The 19,417-nt window shown below is 42.5% G+C and overlaps 1 protein-coding gene across 4 annotated transcripts in view; it reads left to right on the top strand.

The window, feature by feature from the left end:
• The window catches only part of LOC140188412 (cystinosin-like), a 93,028-nt gene that overhangs the window by 43,178 nt on the left and 30,433 nt on the right, over positions 1-19,417 (top strand). For 3 of the 4 annotated variants that reach the window (XM_072244659.1, XM_072244660.1, XM_072244662.1), the window contains 2 exons: positions 6,993-7,087; positions 14,680-14,817. In XM_072244659.1, the coding sequence (XP_072100760.1) occupies positions 6,993-7,087; positions 14,680-14,817 (233 nt within the window). Of the gene's footprint in view, positions 1-6,992; positions 7,088-8,711; positions 8,983-14,679; positions 14,818-19,417 lie in introns of those variants that run through there. The other variant, XM_072244661.1, reaches the window with a different exon arrangement.

Here is a 19,417-nt window from a genome sequence, read left to right as displayed (position 1 = left end):
TTGCAGCATAGCACCCTCACAAACCTCCTGACAGACTGAATATTTGAATGGACAGTTTCCTTTGTTAGACTGAATGTTGAATCTGCCACATTTTTCAGGTGTTTTGTATTGGTAAGCTGTTATTGAGACACTAATATAAGTTTCAGAGGTACGCAAGATAATGACACCACTGTTTTTTGTTTTCCAGTTATTTACATTTGGGAAATGTTGGAATTTAAAGGGGGAGAAGTGTTGTAATGTGAACATTATAAAGATAAGTTAATACAAATTAGGATAATAGTAATATAGCAATACTCCCGCTGCGCGGCTACAGGAAGCTGTTTGTAAAGAGAGGTTGCTTCCGGGTTGCGGGGTTTTACTTCCAGTCTTTTCTACTGTGGTGCATGGGGGGAGCTACACACACATGCAGAAAGAACGGAACTAAGACCCCGCAACCCGGAAACAATCTCTCTTTACAAACAGCTTTCAGTAGCTGGAGTATTGCTATATTACCATTATCCTAATTAGTATTACTTGTTTTTATAATGCTCACATTACAACAGTATTTGTGTATTTATTTATTTTCCATTTTTTTCGGGATCTTTTGGGGAAATTCTCAAAGATTGATTGGTCAATCGCAATCGACCGGTTGGCGATCACTAACCTACACCGATACCCTGTCAGGTGGGGAAATCACCAATTAAACAAATTGTGTGTTGGGAAATACCCACCCTTAAATCACTCACTCCACCAGGCTATTAAGGCTCAAGCCCCTTAAGGCTGTTACCATACTCTGGATCGAGATCGGCTGGAATAGACTACTCTGTCCTAGCTCCCCCAAAACAGAATGCCAAAACCCCAGAGTCCAGGTAATTACCCCCAACAGTCTTTTCTTTGTTGCCAAAGGGATTGATATCAGTGGCCCCTTCTGTGATGTGAGTCTTCATGCAAATTCAGCAATCTGACCCGTTGGTCCGGGCAAATTCCCACCACAAATTAGCATTCGCCACTTTGTCATTCTGTAATGCGGGGAGATAGAAATGCACTCGCTCCTGATTAATCACTAGGTATTTAGAAAACACAAAAGCAATAGAACTACAAAAATTGCTCCCCAAATGCTCAGTTCCCTCTGAAATGTGGGCATCTTGTATCCAGAATAAAATTGCCCAAATTTCTTCCAAATTTCAACTCAAATTTCATATAGCCACTACGAAAAATGAGTCATCCCTAAAACCAATTACAAAAACCATGGGAAAACAAATAACAAAGTAAGAGATTAAGACATAATAAACTCATAACAGGTTAGAACACAAAACACGAAGCCCAGGCTGTACTCCTTTTCTTTTAAAACTAAGTATGGAACTGCAAAAACTTAAGGAAAAAGCAACTGGGTAGGACCCAACACATTCAGAGTCTCTTAAAGACAATGTCCACACACGCACACAAAAGTAAACTGACACATGTGGCCGCATCTCGCATTTCTCCACATTCAAATAATTCGTGCTCTATTTACAGGGTAGAGGGATTCAAATCGAATGAGGTGTAAATGTATTAACCCCCCCCCCCCCCGATTCCCACTGCAAGTGAACAATAACCTTTGCAAGGAACCCTGAATGGAAGGCGAGGAATCTGGTAGAAGACAAAAGGAGCCCTTATCTGCAGAGAATTTGAAGAATGACCCTTCCCCCTGAAAAGTCTCGCTTTCTTGGTCCTCCTGACAGTATTTCCACTTTGCATAGAGGATGGGGGTAGGAACCCCTTTTACCTGCTCCTCTGGAACCCCAACTTTAAGCAACGGTACAAACATCTCTTTACGGGACATGCCCCATCTACCTATCGTAACTTCCGTACCTGGCTACATGCATCCTCTTCTACGAACTCTAAGCCTTGCATTAATTGAACCACTGTACTTACAGGATGACCAACAGCTGGTGTTATTAAATGCAACTCTACACCTTTTATTCGAAATATTGCTGCTGTTACCACGTGCCCCACCATTCCAGAAGTTAATTCAATATCCTCTGGTGGGATACCGCTATTGCAGTATGTTTCTGTGATAAGAGACTGATGTAGAGCTTTAGTACCCTCCTCTACTGTGCTCCATTCCACTTGGGTTTTAAACTCCATTCAGTAAGAGAGGGATGCCTAAGTTTAACTGCTGCTGTTATCTGAACTCATAGTGATGCATTATGCTCAGGGGAAGCAAGCAGTGTTCTCAGGGCATTATTGACCATGTTTTGGGACGATAGGCTCCCTAAGGCACCCATCCCTCTATTAGATAGGCTCATTCTGGTACCCCCTTCATCTCATAACCTCAATAACCACATGGCCAAAGACTCCCCAGCCTTTTGACTGTACCTATCCCCTAACCCCTCTAATTCCTTAGCGGTGTTACACCATTACACCATCCCCTGCACATTTCTGAGCCCACTTCCCCTCATCCACCTGAGAAGAAACTGCTGCAGGCCAATGCCTCCCCCCCCACCCACCCATGGCAGGTACGGGAACGTGTAACCACTGACCTGGCCCGTACAGTTTCGGACACATAAGGGAGAGAGCGATCATTTCGAGGATTAAACTGAGGGGTCCATTCTCTCTCCCTTATTTTCATCATCCAGCCAGATGTCCCCGTCTCCCAGCTCCACAGGAGGATCATCGCCCTGTCTCAATGTGGCTCGAACCTTAACGGGATCAGGTTCCCAATTGACCCTTCGAGCCACCTCTAAATTCTGTACTTTCATTAGCCGACAGGCTATCTGTATATTCGTATCTTCTAACTTTGTCATTTTTAAATCTTTTTATTAATGTAATCTTCTACATCTGTAAAATACAGAGAATCAACAAATTAGTGTATATATATATATATATATATATGTGTGTGTGTGTGTGTATATATATATATATATATATATATATATATATAAAATTAATAAAGCTGAAGAAAAAAACCATATATATGCTAATGAAAAAAAAATTATAAAAGAAGAAGGGAAAAAGAGAACCCCAGCTAACTAAAAAAAACCCACTAACTATAAAACAAAAAAAACCCATCAGGAACCAACTCCCGGAGCGATATATCTTACAATCATTTATATATATGTATATATACACAAAAGAAAAAGAAAACAACAATCATCAAATCACATTTATATAACATAAAATTGGAAGGAACTAACTTTGTAGCCCTACTCTGAGCCATCAATAGTGAATCACTCAGAATGATACAGCACTGACTGACATCTTCCAATTCATTCTCAAGACTCATTATCTTTTTATACTGATGCCTTACAATTACTGCAAACAGCCAGAAAGCATCTCGCCGGCTTTCTTTTCTTTTGGGCAAACCCAGTGATTTAAGGTTTATTGAGAAAGTAAGGAGGCATGGGATCCAAGGAGACCTTGCTTTGTGGATCGAGAACTGGCTTGTCCACAAGAGTGGTTGTTGACAGGTCATATTCCGCATGGAGGTCGGTGACCAGTAGTGTGCCTCAGGGATCTGATCTGGGATCCCTACTCTTCATGATTTTTATAAATGACCTGAATGAGGAAGTGGAGGGATGGGTTAGTAAATTTGCTGATGACGCAAAGGTTGGGGGTGTTGTGGATAGTGTGGAGGGCTGTCAGAGGTTACAGCGGGACATTGATAGGATGCAAAACTGGGCTGAGAAGTGGCAGATGGAATTCAACCCAGATAAGTGTGAGGTGGTTCACTTTGGTAAGTCAAATATGATCACAGAATATAGTATTAATGGTAAGACTCTTGGCAGTGTGGAGGATCAGAGGGATCTTGGTGTCCGAGTCCATTGGACACTCAAAGCAGCTGCGCAGGTTGATTCTGTGGTTAAGAAAGCATACAGTGCATTGGCCTTCATCAATCGTAGGATTGAGCTTAGGAGCCGAGAGGTAATGTTGCAGCTTTATAGGACCCTGGTCAGACTGGAGTACTGTGTTCAGTTTCTGGTCGCCTCACTACAGGGAGGATGTGGAAACCATTGAAAGGATACAGAGGAGATTCACAAGGATGTTGCCTGGATTGGGGATCATGCCTTATGAGAATAAGTTGAGTGAACTCAGCCTTTTCTCCTTGGAGCGACGGAGGATGAGAGGTGACCTGATAGAGGTGTATAAGATGATGAGAGGCAATGATTGTGTGGACAGTCAGAGGCTTTTTCCCAGGACTGAAATGGCTAACACAGCTTTAAGGTGCTTGGAAGAAGGTACAGAGGAGATGTCAGGGGTAAGTTTTTTATGCAGAGAGTGGTGAGTGTGTGGAATGGGCTGCCGGCGATGGTGGTGGAGGCAGATATGACAGGGTCTTTTAAGAGACTCCTGGATAGATACATGGAGCTTAGAAAAATAGAGGGTTATGGGTAACCGTAGGTGATTTGTAAGGTAAGGACATGTTCGGCACAGCATTGTGGGCCGAAGGTCCTGTATTGTGATGTAGGCTTTCTGCGTTTCTAAGTATAGAAACTGTGATGTCCCATTTTAACGCTGGCGATATCAAACTGGTCTGACCTATCTACTGGCATTCCACAACCCATCAGTAAATTAACGAGAGTTCCAAAGCCCTCACTACTATCTGCCCACCCTGGGACTCTGCATCTTTCAAATAGAGGTTCCCTTCTTTTAAATAACCTCTTGAAGAAATGCATTTCTGCTCAAAGCAGCGCCAAATGTAATGTTGAATCAGGTTCATTGGTCTGGCAAGTGATACAGAAAGCACTCTCTGCAAATAGGTATATTAATCATTTTTTACAAACAGTAAAAATCGACCGAATATTCATGTTCCCCAAGTTACAGGCACTACGAAGCCCAATACTCAATGGACATATGTACATTTAACAAATACTTAGTTAAGAGTGCACGCAGAGCATACTTTGAACAAAGGAAAAAGAAAGCAAGTGCCTTCCATGTGCTATTTCACTTAACCAGGATATTTGAAATTGGACACCAGGCAGTTATCCAATGGAAAAAACAGCTGCAGCTTCTAAACTAACCAATCACAACAGAAGCAACTTTCAACAATTAAATAAGGCATGCCCCCGTAGGACAGTTGGAACCAATTTGTAGATGTCAGTGATTTCGACGATGGAATTGATGGCTTTGTTGTAAAAATTGCAGATGATATGAAGAGGTGTAGAAGCAAGTAGTTTTGAGGAAGTAGAGAGGCTAGAGAAGGACTTAGACAAATTAGGAGAATGGGTAAATAATACAGTGATAATAAACCTGATTCTGATTCTGGGTTGACTTTTCTAAATGGAGAGAAAATACAAAAACTGAGGTGCAATGGGACTTGGGAGTCCTTGTGCAAGATTCCCTCAAAGTTAATGTACAGGTTGAGTCTGGTAAGGAAGGTGAATGCAGTGTTAGCATTCGTTTCAAAAGGACTAGAATATAAAAGCAAGGATGTAATGTTGAGACGTTATAAAGCACTGGTGAGGCCTCATTTGGAGTATTGTGAGCAATTTTGGGCCCCTTAAAAAGGGTGTGCTGAAAATAGGAAGGGTTCAAAGGAAGTTCACAAAAATAATTCCAGGATTGAATGACTTGTCTTATGCAGAGTGTTCTATGGCTCTGGGTTGTATTCAGTAGAATTCAGAAGAATGAGGGATGGTCTCATTGCAACCTATTGAATGGTGAAAGGCCTTGATAGAGAGGATGTGGAGAGGGTGTTTCCTTTGGTGGGAGAGTCTAAGACCAGAGGACACAGCCTCAGAATAGAGGGGCGTCCTTTTAGAACAGAGATGCGGAGGAATTTCTATAGCTAGAGGGTAGTGAATCTGTGGAACTCATTGCCACAGGCAGCTGTGGAAGCCATCTTTATGTATATTTAAGGCAGAGGTTGATTGACTCTTGATTGGCCAGGCCATAAAGGGGTACGGGGAGAAGGCAGGAGATTGGGGCTACTAGAGAAAATTGGAATACTCATGATGAAATGGCGGAGCAGACTTGATGGGTCAATTGGCCTAATTCTGCGCCTATAGTTTTATGGTCTATAATTTCCTTTCTTCCACCTTCCTCCCTTCTTGAAGAGTAGAGCGACATTTGCAATTTTCGATTCCTCCAGAACCATGACAAAATCAATTTATTCTTGAAAGATCATTACTAATGCCTCCACAACCACCTCTTTCCCAACCCTGGATGTACGTCATCTGTCCAGGTGACTTATCTGTCTTTCAGTTTCCCAAGAACCTTCTCTCTAGTAATGACAACTTCACACACTTCTGACCCCTGACGCTGTTGAACTTCTGGCATACTGCTAGTGTCCACAGTGAAGATTGATGCAAGATACTTATTCAGTTCATACACCATTTCCTTGTTCTACATTACTACCTCTCTAGCATCATTTTCCAGGAGTTCGATATTTATGCTCGCCCCTCTTTTACACACTGTATAGCTGAAGAAACTTTTGGTATCCTCTTTAATATTATTGGGTAGATTACCTTTATATTTCATTTTTTCCTTCTTTATGACATTTTAGTAGCTTCCTGTTGATTTTTTAAAATCTTCCCAAGCCTCTAACTCCCCACTAATTTTTGTTCTATTATCTCATACCTCTGTAATTCCCTTTACTCTACTGTAATACTGATACATCTGATTTTATCTTCTCCTTCCCAAATTGCAGAGTGAATTCTATCACATTATGATCACTGACACCCCCCCGCCCCACAAAGGTTCCCTTACCTTCAACTCTCTAATCAATTTTGGTTCATTGCACAACACCCAATCCAGGATAGCTGATCCTCTGGTGGAACTGCTCTGAAAAGCCATCTCATAGACATTCTAGAAAATCCCCCTTTTGGGATCCAACATGGACCTGAATTTCCCAAACTACCTGCCAGTTGAAATCCTACGTGACATTTGTAAAATGTCCATTTTACTACTTACTACTGCATCTTCCATGAAGTATTATTAATATCTGTGCAACACCTCCAATAGATTGTTCCTCCAGGTTCCAGCATCTACAGTCTCTCGTGTCTCCATTAAACGCGTGTGTTTTATTCTAACAGATTACATTGCCCTTTAACTCAACAAGTGCAACAGTTTTCCAAGCTAAAGGAGTTGGAATTGGGCGGGTCACCGTCTTCCTTGAAAACAGCACCAGGTGGGCTGATGGCATGTGGAAAATCTTAATTTACTTTCTGTGATAATTACTGTAGCATTTTTGAAAGTGATTTTGTTTTTGTGTGTATATGGTTCAACGTGAAGGGGGAGATATTCATGATTATAAATGAAGGTAACCGTGATTTTCATCTTTTTTGTGCTGTAGGTTGTATTAAAAAAAATGTTCTATGTAACTGTCTCTTCATTAGACCCACAGGCCTGAATTTGCCAAGTACAGGTAGCCCCTGTGGAAAGGTGGATCAAGTCAGTGAAATAGTTCTTTACAAAATTTGCAAATTGCTACCAAACTTTTTGGGATATGGAATAAGCATTTGCTCTTACAAAATCTCTGGGGCCAAAAAGTAAATAAATGGATTAATGATCATAATCGTATACTTGGCGTGTGCTCTTTGGGTTGGAAGGGTCTGTTGCCATGCAGTACCTCAAAATAAATAACTAAAAATACTGTTTTCTGTGAATGCAAACCCCCTACTGTAATGCAAGGTTTGTCTTTATCATCATTTGTTCATAAAAACTATCTCTACTTTAATTCCCTTGCATTTTGATCCCAAGAAAAAGAGCAGCAAAAGCTAGATGCCTCTATGCTAAAATATTTCCTTTAAAGTCTAACCTACAATGTGTGAACACAGACATTTGTAGACACTGTTGTCTGTGCTTTGGGGATCTGACAACTTAAGTTACATGCCAGTGGAAATTCTGAGAAAATGAGTGGGAATTTTCTACAGAGGATGACCAGGGTGATCAGTCTGTTAAACATTTACTGATTTAGGACTTGAGGTTAGGATGAGCCATAGAAGCTGAGATATAGCTAGTATCATTTAGAGAAAGAGAGCCTGTACATGAGTAAACAAAAAACATTTGAGATAAAAAGCAAGAAGCTGTAAGATTGAATTGATTCGTGTTCTACTATTGGTCCAAAGCAATGAAGGTGCAAAATGATTGAACAAAAGGAAGGAAGGTGGCTAACTATCAGAGATGGGCAGCTTTTCTAAAAGCTAAGGTACAAGTTGGATAAGTTAGTACAAAGAGGTTTACACCAGCTGCTTACTTATGCTCATAGGTGATGGAGGGTGATAGTAGAGGGTTGTTTTTCAGACTGAAGCCCTGTGCCACAGAAGTCATTGTTGGGTCCAGTCCTGTATGTGATTTATATCAATAAGGATGTATTTGGCATGGTGAATGGCACTAAAATTAGTGGCATACTGGACAGTGAAGAGGTTATGAATCTTGATTAACTGGGCCATTGGGTTGATGAATAGCAGAGTTTAATTTGAAAAGGCAAACTAAGCCAGGACTTACCCAGTAAATGGTCAGGTCTTGGGGAGTGTTGTGAACCAATAGTATAGGTATATAGTTCCTTGAAAATGGTGACAGATATTGACAGGGTGATGGACGTGATGTTTAGCACACTTGCCTTTGGTCATCGAGTATAAGTGTTGGGATGTAATGTTACAATTATGGTCTTATGGTCGCATTGTGCAAGTCTTTGGTGAGTCCAGACGGAGGGGAGGAGTTTGAGGCATATGGGCTGAATACAAGAAATTGGAAGTAACACGAAAGCAAATTATTTTTATTTTATTAATTCTTTTTCTCTTCTAGATTATGTATTGCATTGAACTGCTGCTGCTAAGTTAACAAATTTTACATCACATGCCGGTGATAATAAACCTGATTCTAATTCTGACGCAAACAACAGGAATTCTGCAGATGCTGGAAATTCAAGCAACACACATCAACCATTCACCAGCAACTTTGACGTGTGTTGTTCTAATTCTGACCTTGGTTTGGCACAGACTCATTGTGCTAAAGGGCTGGTTTCTATGCCATATTGCTTTATGACCACTCAGGCTTGTGGATGGCATTAAGCTGCAAAAGGTACAGAAAGATTCCCAAGGATTTTACCAGCACTTGAGGACTTGTGTTATAAGGAGAGGTTGGATAGGCTGGGACAGTTTCCTTTGGTGCGTAGGAGGCTGAGAAGTGTTAATATAGAGGTTGTAAAATCATGAGAGACAGAGATGAGGTGGATAGTCACAGTATTAATCCCTGAGTATGAAACATAAAAAGCTTCTTGCTTTTTATCTCAAATGTTTTTTGTCTACTAATGTACAGGCTCTCTTTCTCTAAATGATACTAGCTACATCTCAGCTTCTATAGCTCATCCTAACCTCAAATCCTAAATCAGCAATGTTAATGTTAAAATACATTAGGATAGATAAGTCCCCGGGGCCTGACGGAATATTCCCCAGGGTGCTCCACGAGGCGAGGGAGGAGATTGCTGAGCCTCTGGCTAGGATCTTTATGTCCTCGTTGTCCACGGGAATGGTACTGGAGGATTAGAGGGAGGTGAATGTTGTCCCCTTGTTCAAAAAAGGTAGTAGGGATAGTCTGGGTAATTATAGACCAGTGAGCCTTATGTCTGTGGTGGGAAAGCTGTTGGAAAAGATTCTTAGGGATAGGATCTATAGGTATTTAGAGAATCATGGTCTGATCAGGGACAGTCAGCATAGCTTTGTGAAGGGCAGATCGTGTCTGACAAGCCTGATAGAGTTCTTTGAGGAGGTGACCGGGCATATAGATGAGGGTAGTGCAGTGGATGTGATCTATATGGATTTTAGTAAGGCATTTGACAAGGTTCCACACGGTAGGCTTATTCAGAAAGTCAGAAGGCATGGGATCCAGGGAAGTTTGGCAAAGTGGATTCAGAATTGACTTGCCTGCAGAAGGCAGAGGGTCATGGTGGACGGAGTACATTCAGATTGGAGGATTGTGACTAGTGGTATCCCACAAGGATCTGTTCTGGGACCTCTACTTTTCGTGATTTTTATTAACGACCAGGATGTGGGGGTAGAAGGGTGGGTTGGCAAGTTTGCAGACGACACAAAGGTTGGTGGTGTTGTAGATAGTGTAGAGGATTGTTGAAGATTGCAGAGAGACATTGATAGGATGCAGAAGTGGGCTGAGAAGTGGCAGATGGAGTTCAACCCAGAGAAGTGTGAGGTGGTACACTTTGGAAGGACAAACTCCAAGGCAGAGTACAAAGTAAGTGGCAGGATACTTGGTAGTGTGGAGGAGCAGAGGGATCTCGGGGTACAGGTCCACAGATGCCTGAAAGTTGCCTCACAGGTGGATAGGGTAGTTAAGAAAGCTTATGGGGTGTTAGCTTTCATAAGTCGAGGGATAGAGTTTAAGAGTCGCGAGGTAATGATGCAGCTGTATAAAACTCTGGTTAGGCCACACTTGGAGTACCGTGTCCATTTCTGGTCACCTCACTATAGGAAGGATGTGGAAGTATTGGAAATTGTACAGAGGAGATTTACCAGGATGCTGCCTGGTTTAGAGAGTATGCATTATGATCAGAGATTAAGGGAGCTAGGGCTTTACTCTTTGGAGAGAAGGAGGATGAGAGGAGACATGCTAGAGGTGTACAAGATAATAAGAGGAATAGATAGAGTGGATAGCCAGCGCCTCTTCCCCAGGACACCACTGCTCAATACAAGAGGACATGGCTTTAAGGTAAGGGGTGGGAAGTTCAAGGGGGATATTAGAGGAACGTTTTTTACTCAGAGAGTAGTTAGTGCATGGAATGCACTGCCTGAGTCAGTGGTGGAGGCAGATACACTAGTGAAATTTAAGAGACTACTAGACAGGTATATGGAGGAATTTAAGGTGGGGGGTTATATGGGAGACAGGGTTTGAGGATCAGCACAACATTGTGGGCCGAAGGGCCTGTATTGTGCTGTACTATTCTATGTTCTATGTTCTAAGCTATTGTTAAAATAAGGTGACGTTGAAATAAGGTGACATCAATAAGATATAAAAGGGATTTGAAGGCAACTTTTTCCACAGTGTGGAATGAATATATGGAATAAGCTTTTAGAGCAGGGGTTCCCAACCATTTTTATGCAATGGACCAATACTATTACTGTACTGGCTTGGGTATTGCTCCTTTGTCTTATGGTCTTATTAAGCAAGGGGTCTGTGGACCCCACATTGGGAACCCAGTTTTAGAGGAAGCTGTAGCAGCAGTTACAATAACAATGTTTAAAAGACATTAAAGGACAGGTACATGGATGGAAAAGGTTTAGTAGGATATGAGCCAAGTGCAGGCAAATCAGTTTATGTCTCTAATAAATAAAGAGACTTGTTTAGAAAGTGTATATTGGCTCCGTAGGATGTAGATGAAACTAAATAAATGTGTTGGCAGAGATCTCCAGTTGAGAATTGTACAAAAGAAGTTAATTTTGCAATGAAAAGGTTCCCTGAAAACAGTTTCCAGAGAGGGTCTTGTCCTGAAATGTCAAGTGTCTATTCATTTCCGTAGATGCTGCCTGACCTGTGGAGTTGCTCTAGCATTTTGTGTTGTTACCATGTTTTCACAGAATCTGCAGAGCCTTTTGTGTCCCTGACGTAATGGGACATTTACAAGGGGTAGAGTCATAAAATGTTCAGTATTAGTCATGGGAGGTTTCATTCTGTTGGCCAGAAATCAAAGCTGAGCATTTCTTGTGATGTTGAGGATCATTTTCCTGTTTATTCTGGTAAAGCAGCCAGGTTCATTGTATGTATCAAGATATTTCCATTTTGCATGGATGCATTCATATATAGCCGAAAGAATGACATGTAACCCTAAAGGCTTATTTCAGCTGATGGTTTTGCCCTTGTGCTTAATTTAATCCTTGATCTGTTTGGAACAACAACAGTTTGCATTACACAGTGAAACGTCCCAGGTGTTTCACTGGAGCAGTAACTCTGAATATGACGCTGGGCCATGTAGATGGACATTGGGACAGGAATCAAAAGCCATTCCCTAGAGGTAGTCTTGAAGGAGCAGGTACAGAAGAGGGGAACTCTTAGCTGTAGTCCAATTTCTTTGAATGGTTACTTTCAATCTTTGAGTTTCTTGGACCCTGGGAGAAAAAGAGGTAAGGCATTGGAGCATGTTGTAGAACAGAGACTTAAGAGTACAGGTGTACTGCGCTTGATGAGGCATTGTAACATCAACTAGACCGTCAGGCAAACTCCACTCAGCAATGACATGAGAGTCAGGATGTAGCCTCCTAGCTCCTTGATTTTATTGCAGACTCAATGGCACGACATAGTGAATAAGGAGTGAAAAAGCAATTCCTTCTGCTGGGGAAGCAACAGGATGGCTTTAGATTGAAACTGCTTTAGCTCATAATTTAAACCTCTTGTACTTCTGTACTTACTATTTCCTGACTGCACATGAAGTCAGATCAGAAAATGCTCATTTCAAAATCAAATCTGAATGTGCTTAATTACATAGAAAAAGAACAAACATAAGTGAATTGCCCAAAGAACATGTACATATTTCCTTCAAAGTGACGTCACAAGTAGACTTGATAGTGAAGAAAGCATTTAGTATGCTTGCCTTTATCAGTCAGACCACTGAGGACATGTGTATAGATGTCATGTTATAGCCATATAAGACCTCATTCAGAGTACATTGCACAGTTGTGGTTGCCCTGCTATGAAAAGAAAGTCATTTAACTGGATATGGCGCAATAAAAAATTTAAAAGAATGTTACTGAGGCTGGAGGGCTTGGGTTAGAAGAAGAGGCTGGATGGTTTTTATTCCCTAGAGCATTGGAGGTTGAGAAATTTTAGAGCTATACTAAATCATGAGCGTCATAGATAAAATGAATAGCCACTTTTTCCCCCAGGTAAGGGGAGTTCAAAGCCAGAGGGCATAGGTTAAAAATGAGAGGGGAAAGATTTAGAAAGGACCTGCTCAACAGAGGGTGTTGTTTATGGAGTGAGTTGCCAGAGGAAAGGGTGGAGATGTTTACAGTGTGACGACAAACCAAGTTATCAGACGATTAACGCTAATGAGAGAGATAAGGGAAACAAATGGAGAAACGTTCAAAATGTTAATGAGAGAGGAGAGAGATAACGGAAAAGAAACACAATTCAGAATATTGACAGACCGGTTGCTTTGAACCTGAACTGTTTGAAGTTTGATGGACAGGCGATACCCCAGCAGGGGGATAAAAAGAACAGATTCGCTAAGGCATGACGCACACCACGAGATCACGAGATAACGAGACCCCTGGAAAGAGCGATGTGCCCCCACAAGTGGTGGCAGTTTGGAGGTTTGGTTCGTGGGAACTGACCATAGGCTCACAAGGTGTAAAGGTACAATCGGTGGGAACCTGGTGTGTGTGTCCGCCCTTGCCTGGGTGCCGGGTTCACCGCGGAAGAACGATCGTATTTGGAATGGAGGGGTCACAGTCGGTGACCACAGCGGGATAGAAGACATAAAAGGGTCCTCCTGAAACGACCTGTGAACATCAAAGGTCTGCCTGAATCCAATTTGCATCCATCTCTCTCTCCCTCCCTCCCTCCCTCCCTCTCTCCCCCCCCCAATGGCACAACAGCAATTACTGCGAACTGCACTAAGCTGAACTGAACTCTGCGTCACTTAACACTGATCATTTTACCCCTAGACTGCGATAGAGCTTGGTTGATTCCTGTTACCCTAGTTCTGTGTACATGTTTGTTTTATCATTGCTAACCTGTTGCATTTATATCCTTACGATTAGAGTACTGTGTTACTTATTTCTTTAATAAAACTTTATTAGTTTCTAGTAAACCAGACTCCAACTAGTGGTCCATTTCTGCTGGCTTGGCGACCCATTTACGGGGTACGTAACAACAGTTAGACCATTTTAAAAAATTTGGACAGATAAAGAGTTCTGAGGAATATGGACCAAATGCAGCAAATGAGACTAGCTCAGTTAGGCAACTTGGTCAACATGGACAAGTGAGGCCTCACGGAGTATTGTAAGCAGTACTGGATGTGCTGAAACAGGAGAGGTTTCAAAGGAGGTTCAAAAAATGATTCCAGGATTGAATGGCTTGTCATATGAAGAGCGTTTGATGGTTTAGGGCCTATACTAACTGGAATTCAGAAGAATGACGGCTAACCCAATGGTGATAAAGCCTTGATAGATTGGATGTTTCCTGTGATGGGGGAGTCTAAGACCAGAGGACATAGCCTCAGAATAGAGAGGCGTCCTTTTAGAACAGAGGTGAAAAGGATTTTCTTCAGTCAGAGAGTGGTGAATTTGTGGAATTCTTTGCTATAAGCAATTGTGCAGGCCGAGTCTTTATATGTATATTTAAGGCGGAGGTTGATAGATTCTTGATTGGTCAGGGCATGAAGGGATGCGGGGAGAAAGCAGGCGATTGGGGCTGAGAGCAAAATTGGATCAGCCATGATGAAATGGTGGAGGAGGCTTGATGGGTCAAATGGCTAAATTCTGCTCCTATATCTTATGGACTTATGGACAAATTGGGCCAATGGGCCTGTTTCCATGCTGACTATTAAGGGTCTTTACTTTGCCCCAATGTTGGCAAATGTGTTTGGAACATGATTTTGGAATTCCCCCCCTAAGCTCATCTATTTCTTGAAGGTCCTCCTCAAAAGTTCATCCCTCTTACCAAACTTTTCATCATCCTCCCCAATGTTTCCACTGAATATTTATTCTGTTATGCGTTATTTACTTGTGCTGAATATATCCTGTTTATAATATAAATCTGCTTTTGTAGAAATCTGGCAAGAATTAATTTTCTGGTAATGCAGAGCAGTGCTCTGTACCTCCTAAGTCAAGTGATCGGCTGGATTTACTTCTTGGCTTGGTCTATTTCATTCTACCCTCAAGTGATTGAAAATTGGAGGCGTAAAAGGTAAGCCTTGCATGCTGATAACTTTCATTACATCGGAGCTCTTTTAGGTTTCAAGGAATTTAAGCAATTGCTGAATTCTGCAAAATTCTGTTCCTGCTGTTGGAAGTTGATGGTTATCCAACAGCTGTCCATCCCTCTCTCTAGGCATCCTCTTTCTCTTGATATACAGTACTGTGCAAAGTCGTAGACTGATATACATTGTATAGCTAGGATGCCTAAGACTTTTGCCCAGTACTGTAATAATTTTATGTTTTGCATTGTACTGCTGTCACACAAAAAAAATGACATATTTGAGTGATGATAAACCTAATTCTAGTCTGCGTCTCTGCTGAGGCTGTGAATGGGATGGGGGTAGGGAGGAAGGGATCATGGTTGGGAAAAGAGAAAGGGAGAGGGGAGTGCTACAGAGACATTCTGCAATGATCAATAAACCAATTGTTCAGAATCAAATTACCTTTCCTGGGGTCTCAGGCCTGGGTACGTCTGTACCGGCGCCACCCCTACCCCGGCATTCCTTCTCTCCCACCTGTTCACTTCCCTCCTGCAGCACTCCACCCTCGCCATTCCCAACATTCTTTGTTTCTGGCCAGGCAGCATCTCTAGGAAGAGGTATACTCGACATTTCAGGCCGAGACCCTTTGTCCAACATCAACTGTGCCTCTTCCTAGAGATGCTGCCTGGCCTGCTGCGTTCACCAGCAACTTTGATATGTGTTGCTTGAATTTCCAGCATTTGCAGAATTCCTCGTGTTTGCACTCTTTGTTTCTGCCAGATTTACAAACTCCCTCTCCAGTCCACGTTGTCAAATACAGTACAGGCACACTAGCTATGTATATGTGCCTAAGGCTTTTGCACTGTATTATTTGTATAGGATCCCTTAGGAGTCTCTTAATTCGGCCTGATTTTAAAAGAGATGAGTTAACTGTGATGGCTTGGTGTCTGCTCAGTTGTCGATCATTAATAATTAAAGTATCAGCACTGAGCTTTGCCTAGAGTTTCTCTTGGATAAGGAATATTCATGATACATATCCCGAACAGAATAGTACCATGTCCTTATCGACCATCTGTGTTAATCCCATTTACCAATGCCTTCAATGCACCAATGATACAAGTGTGAATTTAGATATTAAAATGTTGTGAGAGACTGCTTTCACAGATCTCTCAGGCAGTGTATTCTGCATACCAGTTACCCTGTGGATGATAAATTCTTCCTTCATTGCCTCTAAACTTTGCCTTAAACCTGTAGTGGAAGGGTTTTCATCCTGTAGTCTGAATGTAAGGTTCTAATCTTTATTCCAGTGTTACATTCTAGTTTGTGTTGGAATAGGTGGATGGGTCAAATGAAAGTAGGGAGGGAGATGAAGATGGGAGGGAGAGCTACAGATTCTGGGGAAGATGATCCCTGTAGAAGCTGGACAAGTTGCATCTGAACAGGGACAGTTTGAAGATCCTTGGGGGAGGTTTTCTTGTATTGTCGGGGAAAGACTTGGAAAGAATACCCAGGTTGCTGCCCGGGATAGTGTTTTAGCAATGAGGAGAGTGTGAATAGAAGAGCGTAGTACAATAATAGGAAACTTTTGCCCAATCGTAGAGTGTCAAAGATTAACATTTATGGGTTTAGGGAGAGGCTTTGAGTTTTAGAGATCAGAGGAAGAGATTTTTTTCACTCAGAGAGTGATTGGAATCTCACAACCTGCCTGAGCAGGTGGTGGAGGCAGATATTGTCACAATATTTAAGCACTATCTTGAGTCTAGGGGTGGTGTACTTGTGGCTCATAGGTTCAAAAAGTGACAAAGGTTTTGTTGACATGTGGGATACAGTGCCATCCTTCGATTCTTTGGACCCCAACCGTAATAAAAAGTTATCTTTACTGCTAAGCCGGAGATTGCTGAGTGAGTTGGGGACAGTTCCTTGTGTACTTTATGTGTCAGATTTAAAAAGTGAGCAGCGCTTGTCAGGATGTGTACTGAGCGAGAGGTTACTTGGGTTATTTTTAACTTAGCAAGGTCCAATAAAAAGAAGTGAGGTTTAAGTGGAATGGCCATTGTGGGAGTGGGCCAGTGTTAGAATGGTCAGCCTTTGGTAAGGACAGGCAGAGGCCAAGGTTGCTGATTCATTTGGAATCATTTAGTTAATTGTAGAACTTAAGCTTAAGATGTTTGAATCAAAGGGATAACAACTGTAGGCAGGATGATAGTTCGGCAATGGGATTTCAGGGAACCTGACAGTCTCCCTGATGTCTACATCTGCAGGAAGTGCAGCCAACTTCAGCTCCTGACTGACAAGGCCAAGGAGCTGGAGCTGGATCAGGACCATCTGAGAGGCTGAAAACCTCACAGATGAGACTTTACTGAGGTGATCACACCCAGCGTGCAGGCTTTGGAAACGTGACCACCAGGAGAAGTAAAAGGAGTAAGGAGTTAGTGCAGGGTTCCCTTGTGATCCTTCCCCTTAAAACAAGTATACCCCTTTAGATACTGCTTGGGGTGGGGAAGAGGAATGACCTTTCAGGGCACAAAGGCAGCAGAGAGGTTGGGGACATTGTGGCCAGCTTTAAGGCTCAGCAGCGAAGGGTAAATTCAGATAAAATAATCGTAATAGGAGACTCAATAGTTAATGGGACAGACAGGAGATTCTGTGGCTGCAAGAGATGCCAGGATGGTGTGTCGCCTCCCAGGTGCAAGGGTCAGGGATCCCTCAGAGTGGTTGCGTAAGACTCTCAAGAGGAAGAATGAGCAGCCAGAGGTCACGGTGCACATAGGCTCCAGTGATATAGGTGGAAAGGGAGAGGGGTCCTGTGCATTGAGTATAGGGAGTTAGTGAAGAGGCTGAACTACAGGATCTCAAAGGTAGTCATCTCAGGATTCCTTCCAGTGCTGATGAAGCTGCACTTGAAGAACTGTGTTCAGTTTTATAGGAAAGATGTTATTAAACTGCAAAGAGTGCAGAAAAGATTTACAAGGGTGTCATTAGGACCTGAGGAACTGAGTTGAAAGAAGATGTTGGACAGGCTAGAACTTCATTCCTTGGAGTGTTAAGGTTCTGATAGGTGATCTGAGCAGTATACAAAATCTTGAGGGCCATAGACAGTCTGAAGGTGCGCAACATTTTTCCCAGGGTTAGACAACAGACAGTAGGGGCAGGAGTAGGCCATTTGGCCTTTCGAGCCAGCACCGCCATTCACTGTGATCATGGCTGATCATCCACAATCAGTATCCAGTTCCTGCCTTCTCCCATAACCTTTGATTCCGCTATCTTTAAGAGCTCTATCCATCTCTTTCTTGAAAACATCCAGAGACTTGGCCTCCACAGCCTTCTGGGGCAGAGCATTCCATATATCCACCACCCTCTGGGTGAAAAAGTTTTTCCTCAACTCTGTTCTAAATGGCCTACCCCTTATTCTTAAACTGTGGCCTCTGGTTCTGGACTCACCCATCAGCGGGAACATGCTTCCTGCCTCCAGCGTGTCCAATCCCTTAATAATCTTACATGTGTCAATCAGATCCCCTCTCATCCTTCTAAATTCCAGAGTATACAAGCCCAGTCGCTTCATTTTTTCAACATATGACAGTCCCGCCATCCCGGGAATTAACCTTGTGAACCTACGCTGCACTCCCTCAATAGCAAGAATGTCCTTCCTCAAATTTGGAGACCAAAACTGCACACAATACTCCAGGTGTGGTCTCACCAGGGCCCTGTACAGCTGCAGAAGGACCTCTTTGCTCCTATGCTCAATTCCCCTTGTTATGAAGGCCAGCATGCCATTAACTTTCTTCACTGCCTGCTGTACCTGCATGCTTGCTTTCAGTGACTGATGTACAAGAACACCTAGATCTCGTTGTACTTCCCCTTTTCCTAACTTGACTCCATTTAGATAATAATCTGCCTTCCCGTTCTTACCACCAAAGTGGATAACCTCACATTTATCCACATTAAACTGTATCTGCCATTCATTTGCCCAATCACCCAGCCTGCCCAAGTCACCCTGCATTCTCATAACATCCTCCTCACATTTCACATTGTGTCATCTGCAAATTTGCTAATGTTACTTTTAATCCCTTCATCTGAATCATTAATGTATATTGTAAACAGCTGCGGTCCCAGCACTGAACCCTGCGGTACCCCACTGGTCACCGCCTGCCATTCCGAAAGGGACCCGTTAATCGCTACTCTTTGTTTCCTGTCAGCCAGCCAATTTTCAATCCACGTCAGTACTCTGCCCCCAATATCATGTGTCCTATTTTGCCCACTAATTTCCTATGTGGGACTTTATCAAAGGCTTTCTGAAAGTCCAGGTACACTACATCCACTGGCTCTCCCTTGTCCATTTCCATAGTTACATCCTTAAAAAATTCCAGAAGATTAGTCAAGCACGATTTCCCCTTCGTAATCCATGCTGACTCGGACCTATCTTGTTACTGCCATCCAAATGTGTTGTAATTTCATCTTTTATAATTGACTCCAGCATCTCCCGCACCACTGACGTCAGGCTAACCGGTCTATAATTCCCTGTTTTCTCTCTCCCTCCTTTCTTGAAAAGTGGGACAACATTAGCCACCCTCCAATCCACAGGAACTGATCCTGAATCTATAGAACATT

This window comes from Mobula birostris, chromosome 26, assembly GCF_030028105.1.
Source record: "Mobula birostris isolate sMobBir1 chromosome 26, sMobBir1.hap1, whole genome shotgun sequence".
NCBI classification, from domain to species: domain Eukaryota; kingdom Metazoa; phylum Chordata; class Chondrichthyes; order Myliobatiformes; family Myliobatidae; genus Mobula; species Mobula birostris.
This window is presented reverse-complemented; position numbering and strand designations above follow the sequence as displayed.